The 26,832-nt window shown below is 47.1% G+C and overlaps 1 protein-coding gene across 4 annotated transcripts in view; it reads left to right on the plus strand.

Moving 5' to 3' along the window:
* AP2B1 (adaptor related protein complex 2 subunit beta 1) overlaps positions 1 to 26,832 on the plus strand; it is an 81,606-nt gene that overhangs the window by 45,589 nt on the left and 9,185 nt on the right. For 3 of the 4 annotated variants that reach the window (XM_074556964.1, XM_074556965.1, XM_074556966.1), the window contains exons 15-20: positions 7,663 to 7,704; positions 9,396 to 9,539; positions 10,808 to 10,953; positions 13,367 to 13,496; positions 22,541 to 22,625; positions 23,526 to 23,612. In XM_074556964.1, the coding sequence (XP_074413065.1) occupies positions 7,663 to 7,704; positions 9,396 to 9,539; positions 10,808 to 10,953; positions 13,367 to 13,496; positions 22,541 to 22,625; positions 23,526 to 23,612 (634 nt within the window). The remainder of the gene's footprint in view (positions 1 to 7,662; positions 7,705 to 9,395; positions 9,540 to 10,807; positions 10,954 to 13,366; positions 13,497 to 22,540; positions 22,626 to 23,525; positions 23,613 to 26,832) is intronic. The other variant, XM_074556967.1, reaches the window with a different exon arrangement.

The following is a 26,832-nucleotide window of genomic DNA, read 5'->3' on the forward strand; positions in this document are numbered from 1 at the left end:
ATGGGGTTACGGAGTGTGATCTGACAAAATGATCCTGTCTGGATGGGGAGTAGCAGTGCCTGGGGCATGGCCAGTGCTCTCTCAGCTGAGTAGATGGGGAAGCATTAAAAAAAATCTGAATTTTGGTGTGGATTTTGAAGATGGATGCTTTCTATTGGAGGGCTGTTCTGTCAAAGCTCCAGCTTTTCCTCCCTTTGGTCAGTCTCTTTTCTCAGGTAACAAGTGACAGGATGAGAGGGAATGGCCTCTACTTGTGCCAAGGGAGGTTTAAATTGAATATTGGAAAACCTGTCTTCACCTAAAGGGTTTTCAAGCCCTGGAATGGGCACTAGGGCAGTGCTGGGATCTCTTAAAAACCGTGTAGATGTGGCACTTGGGGACATGGTTCAGTGGTGGCCTTGGCAGTGCTGGTGGAATGCTGTGGAGGTCTTTTGTAACCTAAATGAGCCTAGGATAATAAGCTTAATTAGTGAGTGAATGTGAGCTGTGTGTTTGTTTGTTGCTGTGGGCATGTGTTTAACAAGTCTCAAGCTGGGTTAACCCCAACCTGGTATTACCCAAATTGCTGGGAAGTGCCCTGGGCTGCAGGGCTTGCCAAGAGGATTGGCATTTGGATCTCAGGCTGATATTAAACCACATTTGTGCCATGCCAAAATCAGTCTGAAACTGCAGATCCCACAGGCCTGATTTCTGTGGGTGGGAAGGAGGTGGGACATATCCCAGTGTGCTCCTTAGAGAAGGGCTGAGATCTTCACCTTTATCCAGGGATCAAAAACACCTGGGGGGGGGGGGCAGCAATGCCTGAATTGTTCTGCTTTGAAATTTCCCTTTTTGTTACTCAAAGTTTTTTTTTAAATGCATTTCTTGCCCTGCTTTGTTGGGCAGACTGGCACACACTGGGATGGTGACATTGCCCCAGTCCTGTGAGTGCCCCAGAGGCAGCTGCAGGTCTGCAAGAGGCTGCTGGCAGGATCTCAGCCACTTTGTCACAGCCACTCAGTGTCATCTGCTGGGCCCCTCTTCTGCCCCCTTGTCTCATCAGAGGGATGTTCTTGTAGTGAAAGTCCCAATGGGACTGACCCAGAATGACCAAGAGCAGCTTTAACTTAGCAAAATGCCATTCTATTTCCATTCCTTAAACTGTGGGCTTTTATTTTTCTTCCAGGCATTTAAATATAGACTGAATGGTGAAAAACTGCACAAACACCAAATTAATATTTTTCATTTGAATTGTCCTCAGCACTGCCAGATATTTATGCCCATGACTAGTGAGACTCCAGCTGCTTGCAAGGTTAATTTCTTTAGTGAGTAAATCTTATTTTATCTCCACAGTGAGTTCTGTAATTGGCATTAAATGTAACATGCATGCACAGATGCTGAGCATGTGTTAACAATTAAAAAGAGGAGAAAAAGGGCCTTTGGTACCAGAGAATTGCTTATAAGCAGAGCAGACTTGCTGTAGGATTTCTGGAGAGCTTTTTCTAGGGAACAGGTTTGCCACCATGGGCAGATCTTGTTCTTCTCTGCTCAATTTTCTTTTTCTATAAAATGGTGACTAACCCCACTTTACAAAACTGCTTGGGATCTCCAGCTCCACAGTGTAAAGTAGCCATAGCAGAGTCACTAATGGGGGAGAAATAAAACATGTGGGAGAGCAGATTGCTGGGTGCAGAGCTGCTCATCCCAAGAGCTGGAGTTTGATGCTTTTTTCCCCTCAAGTGTCTGAATTTCATGCAGGTTACAGTCACTAATCCAACTCCTGTGCAATGGTGCAGTGCTTTGCAGGATGTCTGTCTGTGCTGACATGACATTTTTACCTTTAAACCTTTTTTGTGTGTTCATTTATTGTGCAAATCCACAGAGCCTGAGAGCTCTGTGTTGCACATTGTGCTTCCTGGGAGCAGGGCACTGTGGCCAGGAGCCAGAAAGGCTGGCTTGAAACCCCAGGGCAAAGCAGTAAATCTGCAGGAATGGACAGGCTTGGATTGTCTGTTATGTAAGGATTTTATTTAATGCTCTAGCCACTCATCTACAAGAATATTATTGATTCGAGACTGGCAGCTGGTCAGGTTGATTTATGTCCTAAACTGAAAAGCTGTTGGATAAACACTGAATATCCACAGTTTTCTGTAATACTGAGAGTGGTTTGGGCTGTCACAAGTGGGGCTGTGCCCCTCTGTGTAATCTGGATGGATTTAGGGGGGGTCTGAGCCCAAGGATCTGTTCCACATTATTCAGGGCTGTGTCCCATCACTGCAGTGGGATGGGGGTGAGCTCCAGGCACCTCAGGCTCAGCAACCTGGGAGGAAATCTCTATTCTAGCAGTCTGAAGTGCCTGCCTCATCCACAGGGCTGTGAGCAGGGGCTGTGATGTCCCTCCCTCCCTGACTGCTTTCAAGTGGATAATCCAAAGTCTGGTCTCACTGGACAACACCCTGGAGTGTTGGGGTTGATTAGGGACTCAGCAATGTTTTATAAAAAAGCCCCAAAGTGACCTTCAGTCTGCCCTGGGGTGCCACATTCCTCTCCTGGCTCTGCAAGTGATTTGCTGTGTATAATCTTAGGAAAGTTACTTCATTTTCCTTTTCCTGGCACTGCCGTGTGAGAGTGGCTGTGCCGGGTCAGCCCCAACATCCATTTCTGCAGTGGATGTGATGATCCTTCCCCAGAGTGCTCCTCCAGCCTTTGACAAGGAGCTGAGTGACTCCTTTCATCTGGGCTCTGCAGGTTTGATCAGCTAGAAAGGAATCTGCTAAGATTTCTGACAAAGGACACAAATCCATTGCTGGGGCAGGGCTGGTGTGGAAAAGGAGCTATTTTGGTGGGCCACTCATTCATATCTGATTCAAAGCTGTTGTAGCGGTCATAAGACTGCTAGAGCTTTGTGAGCAGCTTGTTTTTAACACTTTGGAGAATGAAAATGGTTGGGATTCAGTTTTGGTTGCTGATGGAAATCTCTCAGCAGGACAAAGCATTAGCAGCAAGTGCAGTGGAACTGGTGACCGTGGTATTGGCAGTGTGACCTGTCCTCCAGCAGCTTTGACACAGCTGTCCCTGGTTTGGAGAGCTCTGCCATCCTGGCTTGGTGTGCCAACAGACACAAACCAGCAGCAGACAAGGCACTGAACTGCCTCTGTGTGAGCCCCAGTGGGTCTGCAGTGGGATCCCTGCAGCCCAGGCATGGTCTGTCTGCAGCTCAGGGCTCTCTCACAGGGTTAGCCTGCCCCAAGGGGCTGCCAGCAGCCCTGCTCTCAGCATCTCACCCCATTCCTGTTAGATAAATGCTTTGTGTTCCTTGCTGCTCTCTTACTGAGTGCAGGCAGCACCTCGAGCTGCTGCTTGACTCCTGCCTTGTGCTGTGAGGCAGCTAGAAGGCAATTGTCCCCTGTTAAGCCATGAATTGTGGTCCAGGAAATGCACAGCTGCCCTGGAAGCCCTGATGATGCTGTGGGCACAAATCAAGGCAGTTGCTGAGCGGTGGTTGTTGAAGCTTTTGTCCCTGGCTCCACCCTCCCTGTTATTTTTTGGTGCTCCAAAAGCCTCACGTCATTTTGCAGAAAGTGATTGTAGCCCCTCAGGATCACATGAACACTTCAGCAGAGTCACTTCATTACAAGCTGCTCTTAAGATGCAAATAAACCCTCCTAATGCAGTAACTCCAGCACTGCTACACTTCATAAGTCAGCATAACTGCTTCCACAGGGCTGGGATTGCAGGGCAGAGCCTCCAACTGCAGAGCAGCTGCGGCACCGGCCGAGCCAACCTGTGCAAAGGGAAGGTGCTGATGCAGTTTGGGAAAAGGTGCTGGCACTGCTTTTACTGGTACAGCCTCTTCTTTCAACCCATGTGGCTGCTTGGGTGCTGTTATGGCAGGATAGGTTTGCAGGGAATAAAGAGAATTCCTCTTTGAAGAACTTTTGTGCCTCAGGGGGCTGAGACTCCCTGTCCGTCCTCTGCTCATGTCCTGAAGCTGGCAGCTCTTCATCCTGAAGCAGAGGCTTTGTGCTCTCCAAGCTGCCAATTTGGGATCAGAATCAAGGGTTTGCAGTGCCATGAGCTCCCTTGGACCATCAAGAGCCAGCCCTTGTCCACCCACCTTCACAGTAAGTGGGCTGGCAGCTGTATTAACGTGGTCCTCTCCTGTGTGGGGCTGTTGCTGACTCTCCTGTAAGGCAGATCCAGGCTGTCCTCCTGTCTGTCTGCCCATGAGACACATGGAAATGGTTAACCAGAGCTGCCAGTCCTGGGGAATTGCTTCAGCAGCACTTCATGCCTGACTAATCTCTGTTTCTTTCCTTCTGCACTCTGCCTGTCACTCCAGATGGGAGAGGACACTCCGTGGGTAATTGGTTCCTGTTCCCTCTGTCTTCCTCCTTCCCTCTTACTCACACACACGCCACTGTTACAGTCTCTTCCATCACTCTGAGTTTGAAATAAAGTTATGATTTGGGCATCCCACAGGAGGAAAACCAGACCTGCAGTTCCTGAGCAGGGAAAGCATCGGTGCCATGGGAGGGTGACAGCCAAGAAAAAGAGAGAAAAAGAGACTTTGTGCTGCTGCAATGGGAAGTGCAGCCTGGATCTGATGTGGAATTGATCAGTTCTTTATTAACTTCCCCCTGTAACTCCTGGTGCAGTAGAAATGCTGTCACTTCTCTCTTCAGTCAGGGCAGAGCCAGCTCTGCCTGTAGGGAGCTGGAGGAGCTGCAGCTCCTTGGCTCTGTTTCTGCAGCTCTGGAGCACATCTGCAGTGCTTGGGCCCGAGCTCAGGAGCCAGGAGAGGCTCAGGCTGTGCTCTGCAGAGCCCTCCAGCCACTAAAGAGGGGCTGCAGCAGCTCAGAGCTTCCTGCCTTGGAAAAGAGATGTTGGGTGCAATCTGAAAACACACACGGGCTTCTTTTTCTTTTTATTAGAACTGAAGTCTTAACTAAAGCAATAAATCCACATTCTACTTTCCCCCCCAAGGCCTGACATTTAGGGAAAATGGAAGACTTGTGGATAGCTGAAGGAACCCCAATATGTCATTCCCTGTCCCTTGCAGCCAACATCAGTTTAGGAGCTGCTTTGAGGTTGGGTTCCTACCCTGCAGCTCCTTCTGATGAGTGTAGTAGGAAATGCTAGAATGGTTAACATCTGGCTTGATTATGCAGAATTATTCAGTCATTTCCATAATACCCTTTGTAAAATGCTTGCTGCTTGATAAACCAGCCTTTCTGCTGCTGCAGACAACAGAAGCAGAAATCCTGTGTGCATACAATAATACCTGGCAGTGAACTGGATTCTTTCTCTTCCCCCAGACTTTGCTGCCTGTCAATATAAAGCTTGAAGTTCATCTGCATGCAAGACTATGAATAGGGATGAGGTGTAATAGTTGCATTTATTACTCCTCAGTGAGCCAGTAACAAGATGTAAATGATGTGATATATTAATCTAAACCATGGCTTGGATTAGAGAGCAGTCAATAGAACAAAACTCTGCTCTGTCAGGCTGTTTCACTGGGGGAGACTTGACAGTGTAATAAGCCTTATTTTATAAGCTCAATATTAATTGGATTTGCATCCTCTGGCTGGCTTCCTTTGGTCTCTGACTGAGCCTTCTTTTGATTTTGGAATCACTCACTTTTATCTGTTATTTCTTAAGTCAGCTAAGCAAAACTGGACCGCCCGAGCCTGGGCTGCTGATTGGAGAGGTGGCTGTTGAAAAAGATGAGGAATCTCTCAGCTTCTACCATGGCCTCAAGTAGGGATAAACTGAGTCCCACACAGGAAAAAAAGCTCTTAAGGCCTCTTAACAAAAAGCAAATTGTGTGTGATTTGTTCTTTCCTAACACCCACTTGGAGTGGTTAATGTTGCTCCTGTGAGGGCCAGGGGAAGGAGAGGTGCCTGGGAATAGGAGAGAGATCCAGGGAAGCACAGGGATTTGTCACATTTTGCAGGTTTTATGGAGGCTAGTTATCTTCTGGTAAGTCACTGTCTTACACCTTTGCTGCTCTTCTCAGGGCAATTTATCCTTTTTATCTGTGCTCTGATGGAGAGAGGTGTGAAGCTTTATGGTGTCTCTTGACCAGCATAAAACACATTTGCTGTGAGATCTCTCAGGGAGCAGGCTGGAGGGGATCTGAGCAAAGTTAATTTCCAAGTTTTTTGTGCAGAGGGAGAAGGTCAGAGCCTTTTTGGCTCTAAGCATAGACAATCCTGGGAGCTTTTGCTTCTGCTATATGGTGCATTTGTTCAATATTCTGACACACCAGCACTTACTCGAGCAACATATCCTGAGCCTTCCTTGACCCAGATTGTCACATGCTTTTTTAAAAGCAAACTAACTCCAGACTAACTCCCCAAACCCTAATCAAATGGAAGAGTGAAGCCATCTCTGATGTTCTGGTCTGCCAGCCCAGCCTTTTCCTAGTGGGGCTGGCTCTTACCTCCCCCCTGCATCATCCCCTGTGGATGTTGTCAGGTCACGTTCCTTGTCTGAATGTGACCCCAAAAAACCCTGTTCTAGGCAAAAAATATCACCCTGGTCTTCAGAAGCAAAGCCTGGGACACAGATAAGCTGGAGATGTCTCTGCAGTGAATTAACCTCTGCAGATCTGTGCTTGTTTCCTCCTGGTTATCTGTTAAGTGCATTTTAAATGTTCACAGTGGCAATGTTGTACTTGCAAGCAGCGTTTGTAGCCAAGGCTTGGATCCTGTCCTGATCTCTGAATTCTCCTGAGCATGCAGAGTGATGTGGACGTTTAAAAAATGGACTTTATCACTGGAAATGTGGTCTGGGTGTTTTGTAAAGGGAACTTGTGAGGGGAGAGCTTCTGGGTGGGCTGCAGAGGAGCCCCAGAGATGATTTAGTGTTTCTGGAGAGCTGTTTGGGTCACTTCAGATGTGACTGTGCAGCTTGGCAGAAATTGTTACTGAAATAGCCTGGTGCATTGTGAGATCTCTGCTGTAGATGATGAAGCTGTTTATTCCCTGTCTGAGGTAGGGGAGCATCTTCAAGGCCCCCCTCTCTGAGCTGTTGTCAGAGGCAGCCCAGATCCCATTCTCTTTCCTCCTCATTGCTGAAAGGAGCTGCTGTCTGAGGAACACAGCCAAGGTGCATTGTGTTTGCCCGTGCCTCCTGGCTGTTCCCTAGAAAACCAAAGCTTTCAGGAAGTGAGCCTTCCTGTCAGTTTTATTTTTATGCCATTTCACAGTTACCCCAGTGGGTTTTGTGGAGCTGCTTGGGTCCTGCTGGAGGGGAAAGCACCAAGGCATGAAACGTGGAGAAGGGAGGTTTTGGTGCAGACAACAGGCACAGGAAGGGATGGATTTAATTCTTATGAATCACAGTGAAGGCATGGGGTAGTTGTCCTCAAACCAAAAGCTTTCAGCAAGCAGAGCAGGCAGGACCTCTGGGAGCTCCTTGCCAGACTCCAGGCTTTGCTGAAGAGCCCAGGGCTGGAGTAAGTCAGATGTAACTTGTGCAAATGCAGGTGACTCTGCTCACATAGCAGCATTCTCTAGGTAACTCTGCTCCCACAGCAGCAAGCAGCCCCTCTGTTCCCTGTGCTTTCCCAGCACTGCATTTCCATCTGTCCTGTGCAGGAGTGACCCGTGCTGGCTGTCTGACACTTGGCTGAAATGATCTCCTCTCCCTCTCCTCTCTCTCCTTCTCTCTTTCAGCTTGGCAGTGACCTTGGCGGGGGCATTGGAGGAAGCCCGGCAGTAAGTGCCATTCCATTTTTTTCCCCAATTTCCAAAGCTGCTCAAAGCTCAGGGGTTTTTCAGTGTAAGCTCACCCACTGCGTGCTGGAAGGTGCTTTTTAAAGCCCTGAAGAGGTTTGAAAATGGAGAAATGCAACTGAAACACACAAGTCCCCACCTATGTTGATTTGAGTCCAGCTGGGCTTTCCTGAGAGCAGCCAGGGCCAGAGCTGTTCACTCTCTCTGCTTAGCTCTTCTTCCTCAGAGCTTTTAGGTGGAGCAGCAGCATTAACCCTCATCCTTGTGCAACTGCTTTAGCAGCTGAAAGGCCAAGGATGCTTATCCTTACTCACAAAGGTCTGTAACTCTAACCCAGTGTCACCACAGACTTGCCTGACCTCAGTGCTTTCTCCTCCCAAACTCCCTGTAGGATTTTTGGACATCAGGGTCAGTGATCTGAGTTTTCCTACTCTGTGTGGTCAGTGCTGCCATCTCCTCTGTGCCTGTGCTTTGGGGGTGTCCTCCTGCCTACAGCTCTTGCCAGGACATGGGACAAGTTTCAGCCTGCTCTTAAAGCAGCCTTGGCTTCAAGCTCATGGCAGCTTCTTCCAGAAGAGCGTGGAAAGGGAATGAAACATGGCTTGGAGATGCAGGGGGCAGGAGGGAGTGTGCTTCCAACCCACAGCCAGAAGTGGTGCCCCTAGAAAGCTCCAATCCCTCTTCCCAGGACTCTGGATGCAGTAATTCAGTGAGGAAAGCAAACTCAGCTCTGGAGGGAGGGCTTTGCAGAGACCCTTGTTATGGCTGCAGTCATTCTCTCTCCTCCTTTCCCTGCCAATCTGGCATTCCTTCCTTCCTTCAGCACGAGGGCAGAGGAGAGCTGGTGGCACAGAACTCCTGTACAGCCAGGCAGCCCACAGCAGGACATGGGAGGTGCTTCCCCATGCTGATCATACCCACACAGCCAGGTCTCTGCCCTCCTGGGCCAGCAAAAACCCAGCAGGAATTTCTGTCCTGGTCCCTCTGCCTGTTTCTGGGCTGCTGCCTGGGAAATCCTGATCTCAAGCCCAGGAAGAGAATTTGGGAGTGTAATTTCAGTGTGACTGTCCCATCTGAAGCTGGGCACCTAAAGGTTAATATTCCAGCTTTGATGCCCTCATTTAGGTCCTGGGAAGGAATGATTGCCCTTCTTGCAGGAAGTTTTTCCTCTGGCAGACTCTGCTTCATGTAATGAGCCTTTAGGGCCTGAGTGCTGAGCGTGCAGAGCTCTGGCTTTGGGTGGGAGTACACAACACGGTCATGACTCCCCTGCTATCTCTGGATATGCAAAATCTTGCAGATTCCTGAAGACTGACGTAGCTGGGGGAAGGTTTGAAGCAATTTGCTCCTCTCCCTGGGTTTATGTAGGGTAGATCCACAAAGCATGTTGTGTTATGAGGAGATATGGAGAAGAAAGATTCCTCTACAGTGGGAATAGATAACTGGAGCTATGAAAAATGATGTGGAAGCTTGGTTGAGGTGACAGCCGAGTGTAGGGATTAGCTGCCAAGAGCTTTGGAATTCAAATGCATAATTTAGCACTATTGATAAATCAGTGGGGAAGCTGCAAATGGCTTTAAAATATTTAGGATATTGCCCGAGTTCATGGTTTATTTAATAAGCAGTGCTCACACGTGATGTTAATGAGTGCCTGTTCTTTTTGACTCCTCCAGGTGGGCCAGACCTACATTCCTTCCTCTGTGCCAGCCACCTTTGCCCCTTCTCCCACCCCAGCAGTGGTCAGTGGCCTCAACGACCTCTTTGAGCTCTCATCTGGCATGGGGATGGCTCCTGGAGGATATGTGGCTCCCAAGTCTGTACGTAAGGAAAAACAAACCATCCCCAGTTTCCTGCTTCCCCTTGAGCTACAAATGTGACATTGCTCACTTGGCCCGTTTATTGTGAGTTTCTGGTGCTAAAATTTAACTCAGTCCCATTAGGGGTGGCCTGGGCTTCTCCCAAGTAGAGTAACCACACGTTAATGTTAATTTTTAGTTACAGATTTCTGGCATTTTAGTTCCCTCATTTTACCTGTGGCAGCATTTCTCTAAAGAATGGCTCAGATAAATCCCAGACTTTCAGTTGTGTCAGAGCAGCTTTCCTGCAGACCTGCTTCTTAACAAGCTTCCCTAGAAAACTGAGGGCAAGACAGAATTTGCAACAACTTTCCCAGCAGGTTTGTTTGTTTATTTAGAGGAATCCAATGTGACAGTGGAGATAAAATCATGTGGTTGGCATGATGGTGCTGCAGTGGAATGCAGAGAAATGTTCTGTCAGTGACAGAGATCACAGAGGCTTTGGCTGCACCATGGAGTTGGGAGGGATCATGAGACACAGAACATGGTTCTGCAAACTGGCTGTGGAGCAGCCACAGGGAGCTCAGGCTCCTGAAAGAGAATAAACAAAAATTAGCACTCCATGGGTGGATAATTTTAAACCATCCTCTGAAACAGAGGATCTCAAGGTACTGCAGACAGTACTCAAAGTTTTTGGTCCTTGCAATTATTGCACCTCATATTAAAAAATATGTAATTTTTTATACAGTAAAATATAATTTTTACAGTAATTTTTATATAGTAAATTACAATTTTTTTTGCAGTAGTTTTGAGCTAAGTACTGGCTCATTTTGCACCACCCAGATCTGGATCTGGGTTTTTCCCACAGAGATGATTTGGGAATCCAGAACCCAACAGATAATAGTATCAGCCCTGTGATTTTATTTGGTTCAAACTTTAGTTTGATAGCCCAAGCAGCCCTCAGAGAGGTCCAGCAGCAGGCTGGGTGAGTCTCATCCTGCTGTGATGGACACAAGCTGTCCCTGCTCTTGTGCACACCAATGCTGTTGTAATTTGATTTCTCCCATGGGTGCTGTGAACAAATATGGATTAGGAGCAGCAAGTTTATTCCTCAGTGCTGAGCTCCATCCTTTCAACACCCATGTCCCATCTTCCCTGCAGTTTTTCTTTAGCCTCTGTGGGCTCAGTGTGCCATTCTATGTGGATTTCTGAGCTCTGTTGGAAAACTCTGCTTGTTTGTTATCTTCAGGCCAGGCTGCTCATGCTGAATGACATCTTTTGTGTTCAAGGTTTGGCTGCCTGCAGTGAAAGCTAAAGGACTGGAGATCTCAGGCACATTCAGCCACAGGCAGGGACACATCTACATGGAGATGAACTTTACCAATAAGGCTTTGCAGCACATGACTGACTTTGCCATTCAGTTCAATAAGAACAGGTAAGAAATAATTAGCAATGCTCTGTGGTCAACAGATTGAATCCTCCTGATAAAGGAGTTTGTGCCTACACTGCTAAATTTAAGGAGGGCTTGTGCTTAGGTGTATAATGCAGTCATGGAAATAGCTTGGGTGATACAGCCTGACCTCTCCATCACACCAAAATTGTGTGAAAGGGCTGAAAACACAGACTGATGTATCTGGGAGGAAACAGGCAGCAGACAGTGCCATCCTTCTCCCAGCTCTGAAACAGCATCTGCCCCATTTCACCTCAGTGGAGTTTTCCAGCAGCCTCATGAGCTGTTAGGCAGCTTGGTGAGTTTATAGCCAGTAAGTGCCCTGGGCAAAGCAAGAGCACAGAGAGGCAGGATCTGAGCTGCACAAGTATCAACCCATGATGCCTCTGCCTCCTGACTTAATTGCTCTGCTGCTCCTCAGACTGTCTGGAAGCACAGGACTCTTTAATAAAGCTGCTTGTCACTGAAGGAGCTGCAAGCTGGGAGCCTGTGGCACATGTTCCCGCTGTAACAGGCAGCAGAACAATTCTGTCAGAAGCAGCAGCCACTTGAAAGTTCAGAGCTTGGATGATGGAATTCAGATTGTTCTTGGAAACCCATCTCAGCCAAAGGACATGACATGGCAGCACAGCCACGGTGTCTTCCCACAAATACCCTTTCCAGAGAGCTTATCCTGTGGTTTGCTGTGTGTTATCTTCAGCAAGGACCAGGCTACTTCTTATCAAGACTGCAAACAGTGTCTTGTGACTGACATGTTCTCTATATTCCTTATTATCACTTCACTGGAAAAGGCTTCTCTCTGCTGAAGATCCACTGAAACCATCTCTTTAATCTCACTGCTGCAAATTCAGGATTTCTTGGGACGAATAAGATTTACTTAGAAAAGTCATTATGCTAAATAAGTCTTAGTAAATGTTCTCCCTGGACTGCCATATTTTCTGGAGAGTTTTGCTAAGCTGCTATATCCAAATGTTTCATGCAAATTAGCCTGGAACAAAAGGCATTTTGTGATTTTTATTTCTTTTTCCCCCATACATCAAGCTATATTTTAGCCACACCTGCTTTGAGGATGTAGAAAGTTTAAATACTGTACAATAAACCAGCAGTTTTTCATCTTGCACCACAAGCTCCATATACAACCTACTACAATTTATTTATTCTTTTACAAATGTTGTTCTCCTGTCAATGCTTTCCACTGTGCCTGCTGCATTAGAAAAAGCTGCAGAGGGCTGTTTTTTTAAATGTAAATATTAAGGTTTGTGATTGGGAAGTTTCTATTGCTTTTCCCTCCTTTCCTGCTGCTGCTAATGGTATTCACTGCAGTCTTGGGATAAAGCATTAAAAAAAAATAAAAGAAAGCTAAAGCTCTGATGTGCTGTAATATCACCAACTGCAAGTTTGGTTCCCCTCTGAGTCTTAGGGAAAACAGGAGGGTTTGTGTCCTCCAAGGTGAAATGGCTGCAGAAGGCAAATGATGTGGCTAAGCCCTTGCTAGGAATATTCCTCTTTCAGCTTCCTAGAGCTGAAAACTAAGGAGAACCAAGAATGGGGCATTTATTGGTTTCTGAAAGAATGACAAACCTGATTAATGTGGCTGACTGTGCAGAGACAGCATCAGGCTTTTAGTGGATAAAATAAAAACACACACCTATCCATCCTGCAAACACCCTGAGACCTCTGAGCTGATGTGAATTCCGCTAGAGAGAAATGCATTTATGAGTGGACACCAGAACACCAGGCTTCCATCTGCTTTTGGAAAGCAGCTGGGCTGTAGTACAGGAGTGTTGTGTTAAGTGTAGGATGTTTTCCCTCTTCTCCATGCTCAGCAGAGTTGCCTGTGGAATTCAATGTTCCTTGGCCTGAACAGGCATTGCTGGGACACATCCCCAGTGTGAAGGAGCCTCCAAGCAGGCAGCTGGGCCAGGTGCTGTCATTCAGGAGCAGGCAGCTGCATGTGTTGTGTTGATTCATTTGTTGTGCTGTGCTGTTCCAAGGCACATGTCCCTCCTTGGCTGGCTGTGCAGCTCCCTGTGCCACTGCAGCAGCCATGCAGTGTGTGATGCACCCCACTGCAGTGCTCTGGAGCTCAGGAGCACAGAAACAGCACCTGCCTCTGAGTCCAGGTCATTCCTTGCTCAGCACACAGACCAGTGCCCTGTGGGTGATGGGGGAGCTGGTCCCTCCCAGGAGCTGGGCCCTGGGGCAGGATGGTGAATTTGTCAGCAAATGAGTGAATTTCCCATGCCTTGTCTTACTTTGCTCATTTGAGCTGTGTTCCCTCCCTGGAGCTGCGGCAGGGAGTAGAGGGAAGATGAGGCAGGTGGTGCTTGACAAAAGGAACATTGTATTTTGGACAATGCAGGGCTGCTGTCATTACCTCTGTTTTTCTCCTGCCCAGCTTTGGAGTCATCCCAAGCACCCCCCTGGCCATTCACACACCTCTGATGCCAAACCAAAGTATTGATGTCTCCCTGCCCCTCAACACTCTGGGACCAGTCATGAAGATGGAGCCTCTGAACAACCTCCAGGTAAGGATTGTCTTGTTTTTGGGCAGGGGGGAGCTCAGCAGGTGCCCAAAACAATGTGGTAGGGCTCTAATCACACAATACCATGTGTAAATAGTCAGACGTCATGGATCTGGGCCAAAATTTAGTGCTCTTCCTTTTCCAAGCTTCTGCCAGAAAAACTGAAATGGAAACTTGTTGGATTTTATGACTTCTCAAAAACTGCTTGCATCTGTGTAGATTAAGAGCTTTGTTTCAGTAACACTGCTGTGTAAACTGGGCATGAGAACTGGGGCAGGTCTGAACAGAGGAAGTGCCTGTGGTGGAGCAGGGACAGAGAGCTGTCAGTAAGAACTGAGGCAATTAAAGGAATTGCAGGGAAGATGGCAGCTGCTGAGTGATTAATATTTCTCCAGTGCTCTTAAATTCCAGGGTGTTTCACAAAGGCACATCCCTGCTCCAGACAGCTTCATCCAAGGCAGAGTGTGTGTTCCAGGAGAGGCAGAGGAGAAATGATGTGAGCAGCTAATGTTTCATTAATGAGGGTGTTGGTGCATAGCAGGGACAGCACTCCCTGGGGGAGCCTCTTTATCACATTGGGCTGTCAATCTGATAAAGACAGGACAGATCCAGGGAGATGCTCCCCTCTGCTTTGGACCAGAGACTGTCTCCAGTGGTCTGGAAATCATCAGGAGGTTCTTCCCCACTGCTGCCATGCTGTGGAGTAGAGGTCAGCAGCTCCTGCTTCTGCTCTGGAGTTAAATACTTTTATATTTATAACCTCTGGGTCCTCCAGGATGATTTTCCCAGTATCCCAAAATGCAGTTACCTTGCACTGCAGCTGCCTCTCTCACCTCAGGTCTCCAGGAGGTGGAACTGGGTTGGGTTCCTGCAGTGCAGCAGCCCATAGAGAGGAGTATTGTGAAGCAGCTCATTCTCTTTTTAGTTTAAAAGGATGCAATGGAAGTTACTATTTATTCTGCCTCAGCAACTGTTTTTTCCCCTTCTTTTGACTTCCATTCTGGGCCTTATGACTTATTGATGAGTCTTGGGGCTAACAGCTTGAAATAGCTGCTCTGGCACTCAAAGGAGCAGTCCCACACTTGGGCTCCAAGCAGAGTCATGCAGTGGAGGAGCACAGACAGTGAATGAATTCCATGGCCTGCCTTCCACCCTCCTGAGCCCTTCCAGCCTCTGCAAGAGCTGGATTCTCTCTGCACCCAGGTGATGAAGCTGAGGAGGTGGCATTTGGGTCAGCTGTGGTAAAATGTGGTTTCTGCTCTGAGGGGAGTGTGGAGGTGACAGTCCCAGGCAGCCTCCACAGCACTGGGGACTCTGCACAAGGCACTCTCAAGTCACTGCTTCCTTTGATCAGGAGGGAAGTGAAGTATTTGGGTTATTAAATCTCTGAAGGGCTTGGAACACAGTTTGTTTCTTGTAGCATCTCCTGCTAGAACAAAGCTCGGAGAAAACATGTGAGGAAACCTCCAGCCACCTTCTATTGAGACAGTGGAGCATTCATTAGTGCCAGACTCAGTTGTTAATTTGCTAAGGCTCTCATTGCCATAGAAGTTGGCTGCCCTTTTACAATTGGGGAAGCTGCCATATGGAGTAATAGTATATTTCTCTGCAAAGAGTTGAATCATGGTAGCAGATGCCAAGTTAAAAAGAGCACTCCCCTTACTTTTCTGACAGCAGTGGGCTTGATGGAGATCTATCAGTGCCCTGACAGCCAAGGCTCTGGTTTTGTTTTGTGGGTTCATGTAGAAAGGATTTGTCTTGGAACATTCAGAAATCGCCTTGGTGACCTACTTAGGGAACAATTTACAGCATAATATAGGAGTAGAGAATCCAAATGTTCCTGTGTTCATTGAAGAACCAAAACACTCATCAGGTTGAATTTACTTAATGTGGGGTTTTTTTTTTTTCCTCAGCTAGGGAACATTGAAGCAGATGTAGGGCTGGTTTGAACCTGAGGACCTTATGTTCATCTCCTATTCTGGTGGGAGTTTTTTGTTTTTAGTAACAAGAAAAATAAGTCCTGAAGTAACCAAACTGATAGCTTTCAACTTTTTGTCATGTTAATTATACACTTCAAAGACTAGTTGTACATTCCTTAGGCAACTATTTCAGAAGTAATGAATTCATGTCTTGTTCAGGTTATTTTTATTACCATTTCTAATCTTTCACCCAACACAGCTCACTTAATCTTGACATTTGTAATCATGGAGAGAAACTAAAATATTTGACAAGGTAACAAAAAAGACATTTTTGCAAGAAGATGAGAAGGGCTGAAATATTTTCAGAGGCTTACTTAGGTAAAATATAGCTGAAGAGTCTTGTGTTTGCTAGTCACCTTGCATCTTGTGATGCTGAATGCCAGGCTTCTCCCCTGCATCCCAAAATAATCCTGATTATTTTCATGACTTGTTGGCTCAGCTTTAACCCCCAGTCAAGCAGAGATTTATCCAAAAGGTAAAGCTGGGCTGGACAGAGCACTGTAGGGCTGAACAAACCCCAATCCCTGCTCTCTACTTCATCTTTTTAACTTCTGTCAGATTAAAAAGCTGCCTTTGGAGTGTGCCTAAGTCAGAAAATCTGACTTAGGTATTTGTGTGCTTCTAATTTTGGTGGGGGACACCTTTGCAGTGCCTTGTCTGCATTTCTGGGGCTGCCTGGTGCTTATGGCACCAAGAAATAACAACAAGCCCTTGCCCAAAGGTCTGTGAGAGGCTCTGTTGACCTTCCTGGGTGTTTGATGGCCATGGAGACACCTCTGGGAGTTGTTCAGTGTTGCTTTTTCACAACCAAAGCAGTGGTGACACTGCTGGTGACATGTGGGCCATGCCAGCTGGGTGAGGTGTCCTTGGCACCACGTGTGTGAGACCTTCACCCTCCTAAAACAGGGATTTGCACTGGTGGGAATATTAAATCTTTCCAGATAGTTCTTCAAGTCAAATTTGGAATTAGAAAATGCCTGGGCTGAAAGCCTTTCTATGCTAAAGAGAACCACTGTTCCTAATAATTGGCTTTTTAACAGCTAGGAAATGCTGTGAAATTGGAACACCCATTGGAGCACACAAGAATTGCTCCCCTGATCCTGGAAATGGGTGAAGTGGAGCCAACCTGCAGCCAGAGTTTGAGAGCTCAGGCCTGGCCTGTCATGGCACAAATCTGATCATCTCTTCTGTGAGATTATAGCCCCTTGCAGGAGACAGTGCAGGTGAAAAGGAGCTGTAGGCACTCCTGGAGCAGCAGCAAGTCTGCCTGAGGCTGGAGCCACTCTCCTGGGATCAGAATGCACCATCAGTGTGTCACAGCCTGCTGGCAGCTGCCAGCCCTGCTTGCTGCAGCTACAGAGCATGCAGCTGAAAAAAGCTGGAATGTTTCAAACTGCTTTTTTTTTTTTTTTTTTTAATTTAATTCAGTAAAATTATCTGAATGTGGAAAGGGAAAGGTCTGCCAGCTGCATTTCTCCCTGAGAAGGAGAAATGGAAACACAGAAACACAGACTTGCTTCTGGGCAGTGTGAGCTGCAGGACACTTTGGCAAAACCTTTTTAGAGAGACAGAGGAGGAAGGTGCAGCTTCCTCACTGAGGAAATGTCAGTGTTGCTAATGCAGTGGATGATCTGGAAGGTTTTAAACTGCTTTTTTTTTTATTTAATTCAGTAAAATTATCTGAGTGTGGAAAGGGAAAGATCTGCCATCTGCATTTCTCCCTGAGGAGAGGCACTTGGAAACACAGAAGTCATGTGCAGGATACTTTTGTTGTTTGAAATGAGTTTGGCAAAACCTTTTTATAGAGACAGAGGAGGAAGGTGCAGTGTCACTATAGGACACCAAAGAACACAAACACACACCACTGTTCTTAAGGTGAAGGAAAAAAAAGGGAAGTTTATTTTCTGAGTCCAACATTTATAGTGTTCCAAGAGTGACAGTGGATTGGAGGGTGACAGTGCCACCTCTCCAATAACACTGGACAGACCAACAGTCCATCAACTTTCTCCTCCTCCATAAAGGAGTGTGCAAAACAATGAGTTATTTACAGAAAGTGTGTAAGAAAGTTCACTACAAGAATTTCAACATCAGAAGGCTTAGGAAATCTTAAAAAACCAGGGTGACAGTGCAGCTGCTTCACTGAGGAAATATCAGTATTGCTGATGATGATGCTTGTCCTTCTTGCTGTAACTCATCACCTGTGCTCCTCCACGATCCAGAGTCTGGCAGTGCAGAGCTGCTGGAGCTCTCATTCATCAGAGCTGTTAATGGAGCTCAGGTCACAAACACAGCACTCAGAACCCGCAGACAGATTTCACACATCCAGCTCTCTGTGGGAATCGTTGTGAGCAGCAATTCCAGCCAACAGATGTTCACTCTCCAGAGCCTGCTTGATAAATGACACAATATCTGCTCGTGGGTGAGGATCCCTGAGCAGCCACCACACAACACCTGTGGGTAGCTGGATGGGGAAAGATGCTGCTTGGGTTTGTTGCCTGGGTTATTCTTCAACAGTCTCTGCTTGTGAGAGTCTTATTTCAGCAAAGAACCCTGCTGGGAACACTGAATTAAGGACTTGGATCACAGCTTGGCATCTGTGGCCAGTTCCTCACTCAGCTGTGGAAAGCTGTTGGTTTGGAGGTTAAGAGCACGTCTGCCACATGGTGCAGCACATTTATAAATTGTACATTTTGAACTTGAAGTGCAGCAAGGCACAGGAGAGCACAACCCTCCCAGAAACTCTGTGTTCCCTGACGTTGCTGTAACCCTTGCTGTGCCTGCACAGCTCCAGGCTCAGCCCTGTGGGGAGAGCACAGAGAGGAGAAGCACAAACCTGTGGCTGGCAGAGGCTGCAGGCACCCCTGGGATCCTGAGAGCCCTTCCTGTCACAGAGATATTTTATGAAAAATTCTTTCCTTAAGATTTTTTCTCCTGAGAAGCCTCAAGAACAAAATGTAAACATTGATTATCTGCTGCTGTGGAATGCAACAGGTGGATCTTTGTTTGGTATCAAGTGGTTGTTTTTAATTAATGGCCAGTCACAGTCAGCTGGCTTAGACTCTGTCCGAGCCACAAGCTTTTGTTATCGTTCTTCCTTTTCTATTCTTAGCCAGCCTTCTGATGAAATCCTTTCTTCTATTCTTTTAATATCGTTTTAATATAATATATATAATAAAATAATAAATCAAGCCTTCTGAAACATGGAGTCAGATCCTCATCTCCTCCCTCATCCTCAGACTCCTGTGAACACCATCACACCCTTGCTGTCACACAAAATGAAGTGGAGGTTCAGCTTTCCCTGGGGGCAGAGCAGCAGACTGTCACAGAGCAAGCCATGACCTGGTGAGGTAAAAAAAGGCTCTGCAGAGGAGATTTGTTCTTGCCTTTACAGTTTGGCTGTTACCAGGCTCTAAAGCAAAACCCAACTTCAGTCCCTAATTTAGTGTAGGTGCTAATGGGATTCCAAGTGGGTATGTTGTGTACTTGCTGCTGATGGAAAGCATCTGTGTTGCTTTCAGACTTGACTTTCAAAGTCAGTTCTGTTGCTCAAGTCTGAGATTTAAAGCATCAGAAACCTACACTACTGAAGAAAATAACTTGACATTGTTCCTATGAGGTGCTTCTTCCCCAAAATACCATGGCTGGGCTCTCAGAGGGCTGGACTGCAGGAAAGCTCTTCAGAAAGGTGCTCATGCTGGAAGGTGAGCAAATAAATTCCAGGGGTTATTTCTGGAGGTGCTGCTTCCTCTAGTCAGATCATGAGCAAGACATCAGTGATTTGTAACCCTGAGCCAATTTTTAGTGGGCTCACACCTTTTCAACAGTCAGACATCACACAAAAATCTGCCACCTTTTGACTTCTATCCCTCAGAGCTTTGTAGGCTGCTTGACTTAATTCACAAGGTACTAATATTTTTTTTCCCCTCTCTAAAAGATCACAAATGGAAAGCCATTTTTATTAAAAACGCTTCTGTTTCAACTCTGAAATGTCTGAAGCTAAAGGTCTAGCTAGAGATTTAATAGGTCATGTCCAGGTCAGCAGGTTAAAGCAGAGCCATGAGCAAAGTGAGTCTGGACTGGAGGATTTATTGAGTGCAAGCAGAGGTTTCTTTACAGGCACGTCAAACCTGGAGAGGCTTCTCAGCTCCTGCTGTCACATCAGATGTCATTGCCTGTCTCAGGGCAATGTTCCCACCTGAGGAGCGCTGGATTTTTTTGGAAAGTCACTGTTATTACCTGCTCAGCTTCTTGCAGGTGCTGCTTTTGTAGCCTGTCAGGTGGCACTGGGTGCCCCTGATGTGGAGCATGACCTTGGGAAGCTGTTACCAACTCTTCTTGTGTGAGTTTCCCCATCCAGGTGTCTTTTGATGGCCCAGACATTGTGGAGCCCAGTTTGGGGGAAGTGTGTGGTGGTGAACAACAGAAGCTCATTTTGAGGAGCTCCCCACTCATGTCCCAGTGCTGTAGGTTCAGGAGAGCTTTTTCCACCCTGTGTGCAAAAGTTATTTGTGACAGCTGATTCCTGCATGATTACAGCTGCTTGCAAGGTGACTGTGATGTCATTCCTGAAGCCAGTGATGCAGTTTGGGAGGAAGGCTTCCATGTGGCTTGATTTTTCTTTACTGGGAAGAAATTGCACTTCAGAGCATCTTAATTGGGTAGTTCTCCAGAGATAGCCAAAGCAGCTTACTCAGTGTGTTTCTGCAGAGTTGAGAAGCAGGTCAGCAGATACCTTTTTATAGCATCCTTATAACTGCAGGGACAGGGCTGGCATATTAATTTGGAGTGTGCCTCCAGAACCGTGACTGGAGAGAGGGAGCTGCTTCCCAGCCCCTCTTGTAAGAAACTGCTGTTGTATGGCAACAACAATTAGCTACAAAAGCTAAGTAATCTCTGTTGTTCTAAGGCAAGGCAATTAATCATTAAATCAGACTTGGAAAAGATCTTGGGTCGTGCAGTGTAGTCCCTGCTATGCTTTGTTGTTTTCCTACAGTTCCTCTTATTGAGAGCATTGTCAAGGCTGATTTTAACTGTAAGTCCAAGCACTGGAGCTTCTTTTATCCTCAGAGGAATTTAGTGCTGCTTAATAATTCTCACTGTTGGTTTTCCCAGACATTTAGCCTAAATTTCCCCTCTCCTGGCTCATCTCCATGACTTATATCCAAGCACAGCATCTGGAATGGCTGCACTGCTGTCCCTCCCCCAGCTCTCCCCTCCCAGACTCTGAAGTGCATTTTTGGCTCCTCACCCAATGTGTTCCATCATATTTTGCAGTGGTGAATCACTGAAGTCCACCCACCAATCTGCCTTTACCCCTCTGGTTCAAACACTGAGCACTCCAACTCGTGAGCATGACGCCAGCAATCAGAGCATGGAACAAGTCCCTGTTACAGGGAACCAATCCCAGGTTTTTCCTCAGTTGCACCATCATTTGTGTGGTTTTAGTGGGCTTTAGACTAATCCCTTCTTAAGCTGGTTTGCACTGGGGGAATTAAATATAAGCTGCTACCTTTAGTGATGGCTGAAAAGTAGAAACACCACAGATTGTCACGTTTACCTTTCTGCAGTTCTTTGCACTTCTGGGACCTCACAATTGCCAAAAGAGTTTGTTTGGGAGCTTGATCTCCTTCCACTTGTCTCTGGCTTGCATGCATGTCTGACCAGCTGACTGCTTTATTCCCCTTCCTTATCCACAGCTGGTTTTTACCAACAGTTGTGGGTGTCCTTCTAAAATTACCCCTATAGGACAATAGATTTTCCCAGTAGGACATCAATATATGTAATTATTAATATCAATGAAGTTTGTCTTGCCATAAATCTTTGTAGCAGCAAATTTATTCCTTTGGCTCAGCATTTAGCATGGTCTGGTTTGTGTTTCAGGGTGACAAATTGGAAAACTCCCTCTGGGGGTTTTCAAACAAAGTGGGAGCTCAAATAGCTCCTGAAATTCCCCACACAACCTCAGTTCTGGGTCTTTCTTACAAGGTTTAAGATTCCTTTCTTGCAGCTAAGGCAGGTGTTTGCTGAGCTGTGCTCCCATGACAGCCTCCAACTGTGTGGGCTGACGTGGGGAGAGCATGAGAGGCATGGAAATAAAGCCCAGAGGAGCCTTTTCCTGAGCTGTGCTGTGACACTGCACCTCTCAGACCTCCCAATAAAGCCCAGAGGAGCCTTTTCCTGAGCTGTGCTGTGGCACTGCACCTCTTACACCTCCTAATAAAGCCCAGAGGAGCCTTTTCCTGAGCTGTGCTGTGACACTGCACCTCTCAGACCTCCCATTTGCTGCTGCTTGTCCCAGCCTGGGGAAAGCTGTTAGCAGAGATTAGTGGGGAACATGGCAAGTGTGTGTGATAAAGGCAAAGCAGATAAGGGCAAACTCCCTGGCTGGTGCAGTTTAATGACACTGAGAATTAAGTCTTTTGTCAAGTGATGTTTTTTTTTTTTTACCTGATTGCTCTCTAGCAGGGCTTTCTTCTTCCAGGAATCAATACCCAGCACATATTCCCTGTTTAGATTTTACTGAGGGAAAGGCAGGAATCTTGGGAGATGCTGCAAGGAAGATGCAGGCAGTGGATTCATTTGAGGCTTTCTAGAAAGTGTCTGGACTGAGACAGGAGTAATCTAAGAGGTGAAAAATAAGGAAATTAAGGTGAAAATGAAGAATACTGCACAGGTTTGGAGCTGGGGAATTACAAGAGTGGGTGATGAAGAAGCTGATGTGCAATGTGACAGACATGACAGCAGGTGTGTGCAACCAAGAGGTTGGGATGTACCTGTAAGAAGTGAGGAGAGGGAGAGGCAGGAAAGAGCCAGGATGCTGCTGTGAGCCCCTGAGTGGAGCTGGCTCTGAAGCAGCACAATGAAAGGTTCACAGGAGAAGTTTGGGCAGCTTTCAGTGAAAATGGAGCAGGGGACTGGTCCTTTCTGAAACTGCCCAGGAGCTCAGTACATCCCATTCAGCCTGGCCTGTGCTCAGAGAGAGCACTCCAGGGTGATCAGACTGTGTGTGATCCCTTTGCTTTTCCAGCTGAGAGAGACTCTTTAACCTCCCTGTTTTCTCTGTGACAGGTGGCTGTGAAAAACAACATTGATGTCTTTTACTTCAGCTGCCTCATCCCTCTCAACGTGCTTTTCGTGGAGGATGGCAAAATGGGTGAGTGCTTTGGGGTTTGTGCTGAGCCTCTTTCATCCAGGCTGTGCCCAGCTGGAGCTGCAGGTCCCTGCTGGCTCTGTTTCACCTGTGCCTTGACCTTCAAACCACTGCATCTCAGCAGGTCTGGTCTGGTTGTCCCTGTTGTCCTGTCCCCGTTGTCCTCCAGCTGCAGAACCCAAGTCCCCTCCTCTCATTCTCTCAGCCAGGTGGATCTGTTTTCTTTGAAGCTGATTTTTTTTTTTAATTTGTTTGGGTTGGATTTGTTGTAGTTTTGGGGGTTTTTGATGGTTTGATTCACTTGAATGAGTCTAGGATTTTCACCCATACCATTTTCACTGGAATTTTTGTATTCCTAGTCACCTTTATTGTATTCCTAGTCACCTTTATTCCTCCCAAACTGCATCACTGGGTTCAGGAATGACATCAAATGTCACCTTGCAAGCAGCTGTAATCATGCAGGAATCAGCTGTCACAAATAACTTTTGCACACTTTATTTGTATTTCTAGTCACCATTTTCACTGGAATTTTTGTATTCCTAGTCACCTTTATTATAAAAGTTTTGTTTGAATTGGCTGGAAGTTGCTAGAAAAGCAGCTTTCACTAACATAATCCTAAATATATGGATCTCCTTCCTTCTTGTCAAATCCTGCATATTCTTGGCTTGTAAACAGCTCATATGGCAAAAACTATTCCTCTTTTGGGAGAGGCCAAAATCCATCAAAGCTTTGCTGCTTTTACAAAGAGTCTGAGGTAAATCCAGGAATAAATCTGTCCCCAGCAGGGAAAAAAGTTCCCAAAAGCCCTTCAGTGTGTCTGCTTTGGAATATTCTGTGGTGTGTTAATTAATGCTGGGGTCCTGTGAGGATCCCACAGTGCTGAGGGGATTTTTTTGTTTCTAGAGCGCCAGGTCTTCCTTGCAACATGGAAGGATATTCCAAATGAAAATGAGCTTCAGTTCCAGATTAAAGACTGTCACCTGAATGCTGGTGAGTAGCTTCATTCTGCCATGCTGAGAGCACTTTTGATGTATTGCCATTAAAAATCACCTTATTAATATCACCTTAGTAAAATAAGCTGATGGCTGATGAAGATGTAAGTATTGCACTTTTGAATAGCACAGCCTGGGATCCTAGGGCTTGTTTCAGTCAAAAAACTTTTGCTGGGTCCTCATAAAAGCACATCTAAAAATCCCAAGTCTTTGATTTGACCAGTCTGTTTCTTCCTTTCATTCTGGACCTTGTATTCTTGTTTTCCCTTTTATACTTTGCTTCCCTGCAAAGCTGCTCTTTAAATGGAGCTGAATGTGGTGTTGGGGCTGTTCAGCAACCCTGTCCTGCTGCTGTGAGTTGTGATCAAAGTGTTCCAGCCCTGCTGCATCACCCTGGGCCACTCACTTCACCTTTTGGCAGCTTCTTTCTTCTTTTCTGACGTGAAAGATTTAACCCTAGAGACACTGCAGGGTGTTGGGTGTTTGAGGAGGACAGGCCAGGTGGGAGGGGTGTGCTGGTGTTAGCTGAGGTATTGATGCATTTTCGTCATGTTTGGTCCTGTTCAGTTTGTTTGGCTGTAGAGTTTCCTCTGTGAGCATCTTGTACGTGTGACCTTACTACTGCTGAAGGATAAGGGAGTGTAAAAGGGTGGAATGGGGCCAGCTCAGCAGCTCTGCTCCTGTTCTGGAGGTTCTGGACAGGAGCCAAGTGATTCTACCAAAAGCTGCTCTGTTTCACAGATGAAAGAAGTGTCCCTATTGATTACCAGCCCTGTAACCTTTTTATTCTCCCATGCCTGCTATTACACAATGAACACCCTCGTGCTTCAATAGCAGACAGAAACCATGGGTCTCTTTGTACTCATAATTATTACTATTTTGGAATATAAAAGCTGGAGCACGCAAGAGGAGGGGGAAAAATAGCAGCTGTTGGACCTTATGACTTGATTTCACTGTGGGGTTTGAAATGAGAACAACCTCTGTGCCTCCCCCAGTCCTCCCTCTGCTCCTCACTGAGCTTGGCATTGCCTCTCCCTGCACTGCAGAGCTGCTGCTGCTGCTGCCTTCTGCCCTGGCCATGCCCTGGCTGCATCCAAGACTCTTTATCTCCAATCAGAAACACTGATTAGAGATAAAGAGCCCTGGAAGCTGCTCATTTTGGTGTTGAGGTGCTGCCTGGAAGGGGATGTGGCCGGGAGGATTGGCAATCCTGCAGCCTGGCCTCCCCCTCCTCCCTCTGGAAGAAGATGTTATGAAATTTGGAGTGACAGAATGCTCCCCATTGCAGAAGGGTTTGCCAGCTCAGGGCCAGACTGCTCAGGGCAGGACAAGTTTCCAGCTGTCAGGGAGAGCAGCGAGCACCAGGCAGTTCCTCTCAGTGGGATCTGCAGCCTCTCCCAGGCAGGAACGTGGCTGCAGAGCCTCTCCAGAGCACAGCCCATCCCTTGGGGTGCTTGGGGAGTGCAGGACCTGCCAGGACCTGCAGCCTCTTTGGCAGAAGGTGGGTCTCACCCCACAGAAGGTGGGTCTCACCCCATGAACAGATTGCAAACACTTCCAGCCACTGAGGCTTCTGTTTCTGCTGCCCTCACCTCCTCCCTCTTGCCACTGCTTGACCACCTGGGCTTGAGCATGGAGCAAGCCAAGAGCTTGCAGGAGGGAAAACCAGTGAAATGTTGTGTGCTTGCCTGAGCCCCTTGTGTTTTTTCTATATTTTCTATTTTTTTTTTAACCAGTGCAACCCTGACTCAGCCTGCCCACCTTGATTTCCTCCAGGCAGTAACCTCCTCTAGCTCAGACCATGCTAAGAGCACCAAGCCTTGCTTGCACAAGGATCAGCCATATCCAAAACCCATGGAGTGTGGAATTCCAGCATCCTCAGGGGTGCAGGCTTCTCTCAGCATGGCAAGTGAGACACTAGGGCAGAGGCAGAGTAGGCTGGCTAAAATCTGGCAGGAGCTGAGTCCATCTTTTAGTTTACACCAGAGGAAGGGTGTGTGCCAGGCCATGTGCCTCAGTAGAGCGACAGTTTTTCAAGATTCACAATTTTGATTGTTTAAATACACTAAAAATAGGCTTAAGACTATCCATTCTTCCAAAAAAAGCAAGTTTACATGTAAAATCTTTAGGAATTTGATCCTTGTGGAGGAAGGGCTGGTTCCTGTTCCTGCAGGAGATGTGTAACCACAATAAAGCTCTCAGTTTGGGCTGTCAGTGCTTGTGGTGTCTTTGCAGGTTTGCAATGCACTCGTGGCAGAGCTGCACAAAACTCTGCAGATCCCAGCAGCGCCTCACCAGACCTGAGGAGAGGCTGGGTTTGTGCACAGGGAGCAGCTCAGGAGCACTGCTGGCTCCTTGGAGTGAGCTGTTCTCCCTGCTGGGATCTGCTGGGCTCAGTCATTCATGCCCAGCCTGAGCCCACCCACCAGGTGGTGAGTGCTGAGACACCATTCATGCCTCAGCCTGGCTGATCCCAGCCCCGTGACGTGAGTGCAGCTGGAGCTAAAAATACCCAGCTCCCAGAGCAGGGCCCTCACACAGCTCCACAGCCACAGAGCCCTGTGGAGCAGCTGGGCTGGCAGAGGCTGGGCAGGAGTGATCCCTGCACCCTCAGGGCCTGGCTCTCCTTCTCCCAGTTTTCCTTCTCCCAGCTCTCCTTCTGTCTGCTTTCCTTCTCTCTGCTTTCCTTCTCCCAGCTCTCCTTCTCTCAGCTCTCCTTCTCTCAGCTCTCCTTCTCTCAGCTCTCCTCTCAGCTCTCCTTCTCTCAGCTTTCCTTCTCTCAGCTTTTCTATTCTCAGTTCTCCTTCTCCTGTTCTCCTACTCCCAGCTCTCCTTCTCTCAGCTCTCTTTCTCCCAGCTTTTCTATTCTCAGCTCTCCTTCTCCCAGCTCTCCTCCCAGTTTTCCTACTCCCAGCTCTTCTTCTCCAGCTCTCCTTTTCCCAGCTCTCCTTTTCCCTTTCTCCCTTTCTCCCATCTCCCTTTCTCCCATCTTTCCTTCTCTCAGCTCTCCTTCTCCCAGTTCTCCCATTCTCCTTCTCCCAGCTCTCCTTTTCCCATTCTCCCTTTCTCCCATCTCCCTTTGTCCCATCTCTCCTTCTCCCAGCTTTCCTATTCTCAGTTCTCCTTTTCCCAGCTCCCCTTCTCCAGTTCTTTGCCAGCTTTCCTTCTCCCAGCTCTCCTCCTCCCAGCTGCAAACAGCCTTTCCTTTCATGAATTCT

The sequence above is a fragment of the Zonotrichia albicollis genome, chromosome 22 (genome assembly GCF_047830755.1).
Source record: "Zonotrichia albicollis isolate bZonAlb1 chromosome 22, bZonAlb1.hap1, whole genome shotgun sequence".
NCBI classification, from domain to species: Eukaryota; Metazoa; Chordata; class Aves; order Passeriformes; family Passerellidae; genus Zonotrichia; species Zonotrichia albicollis.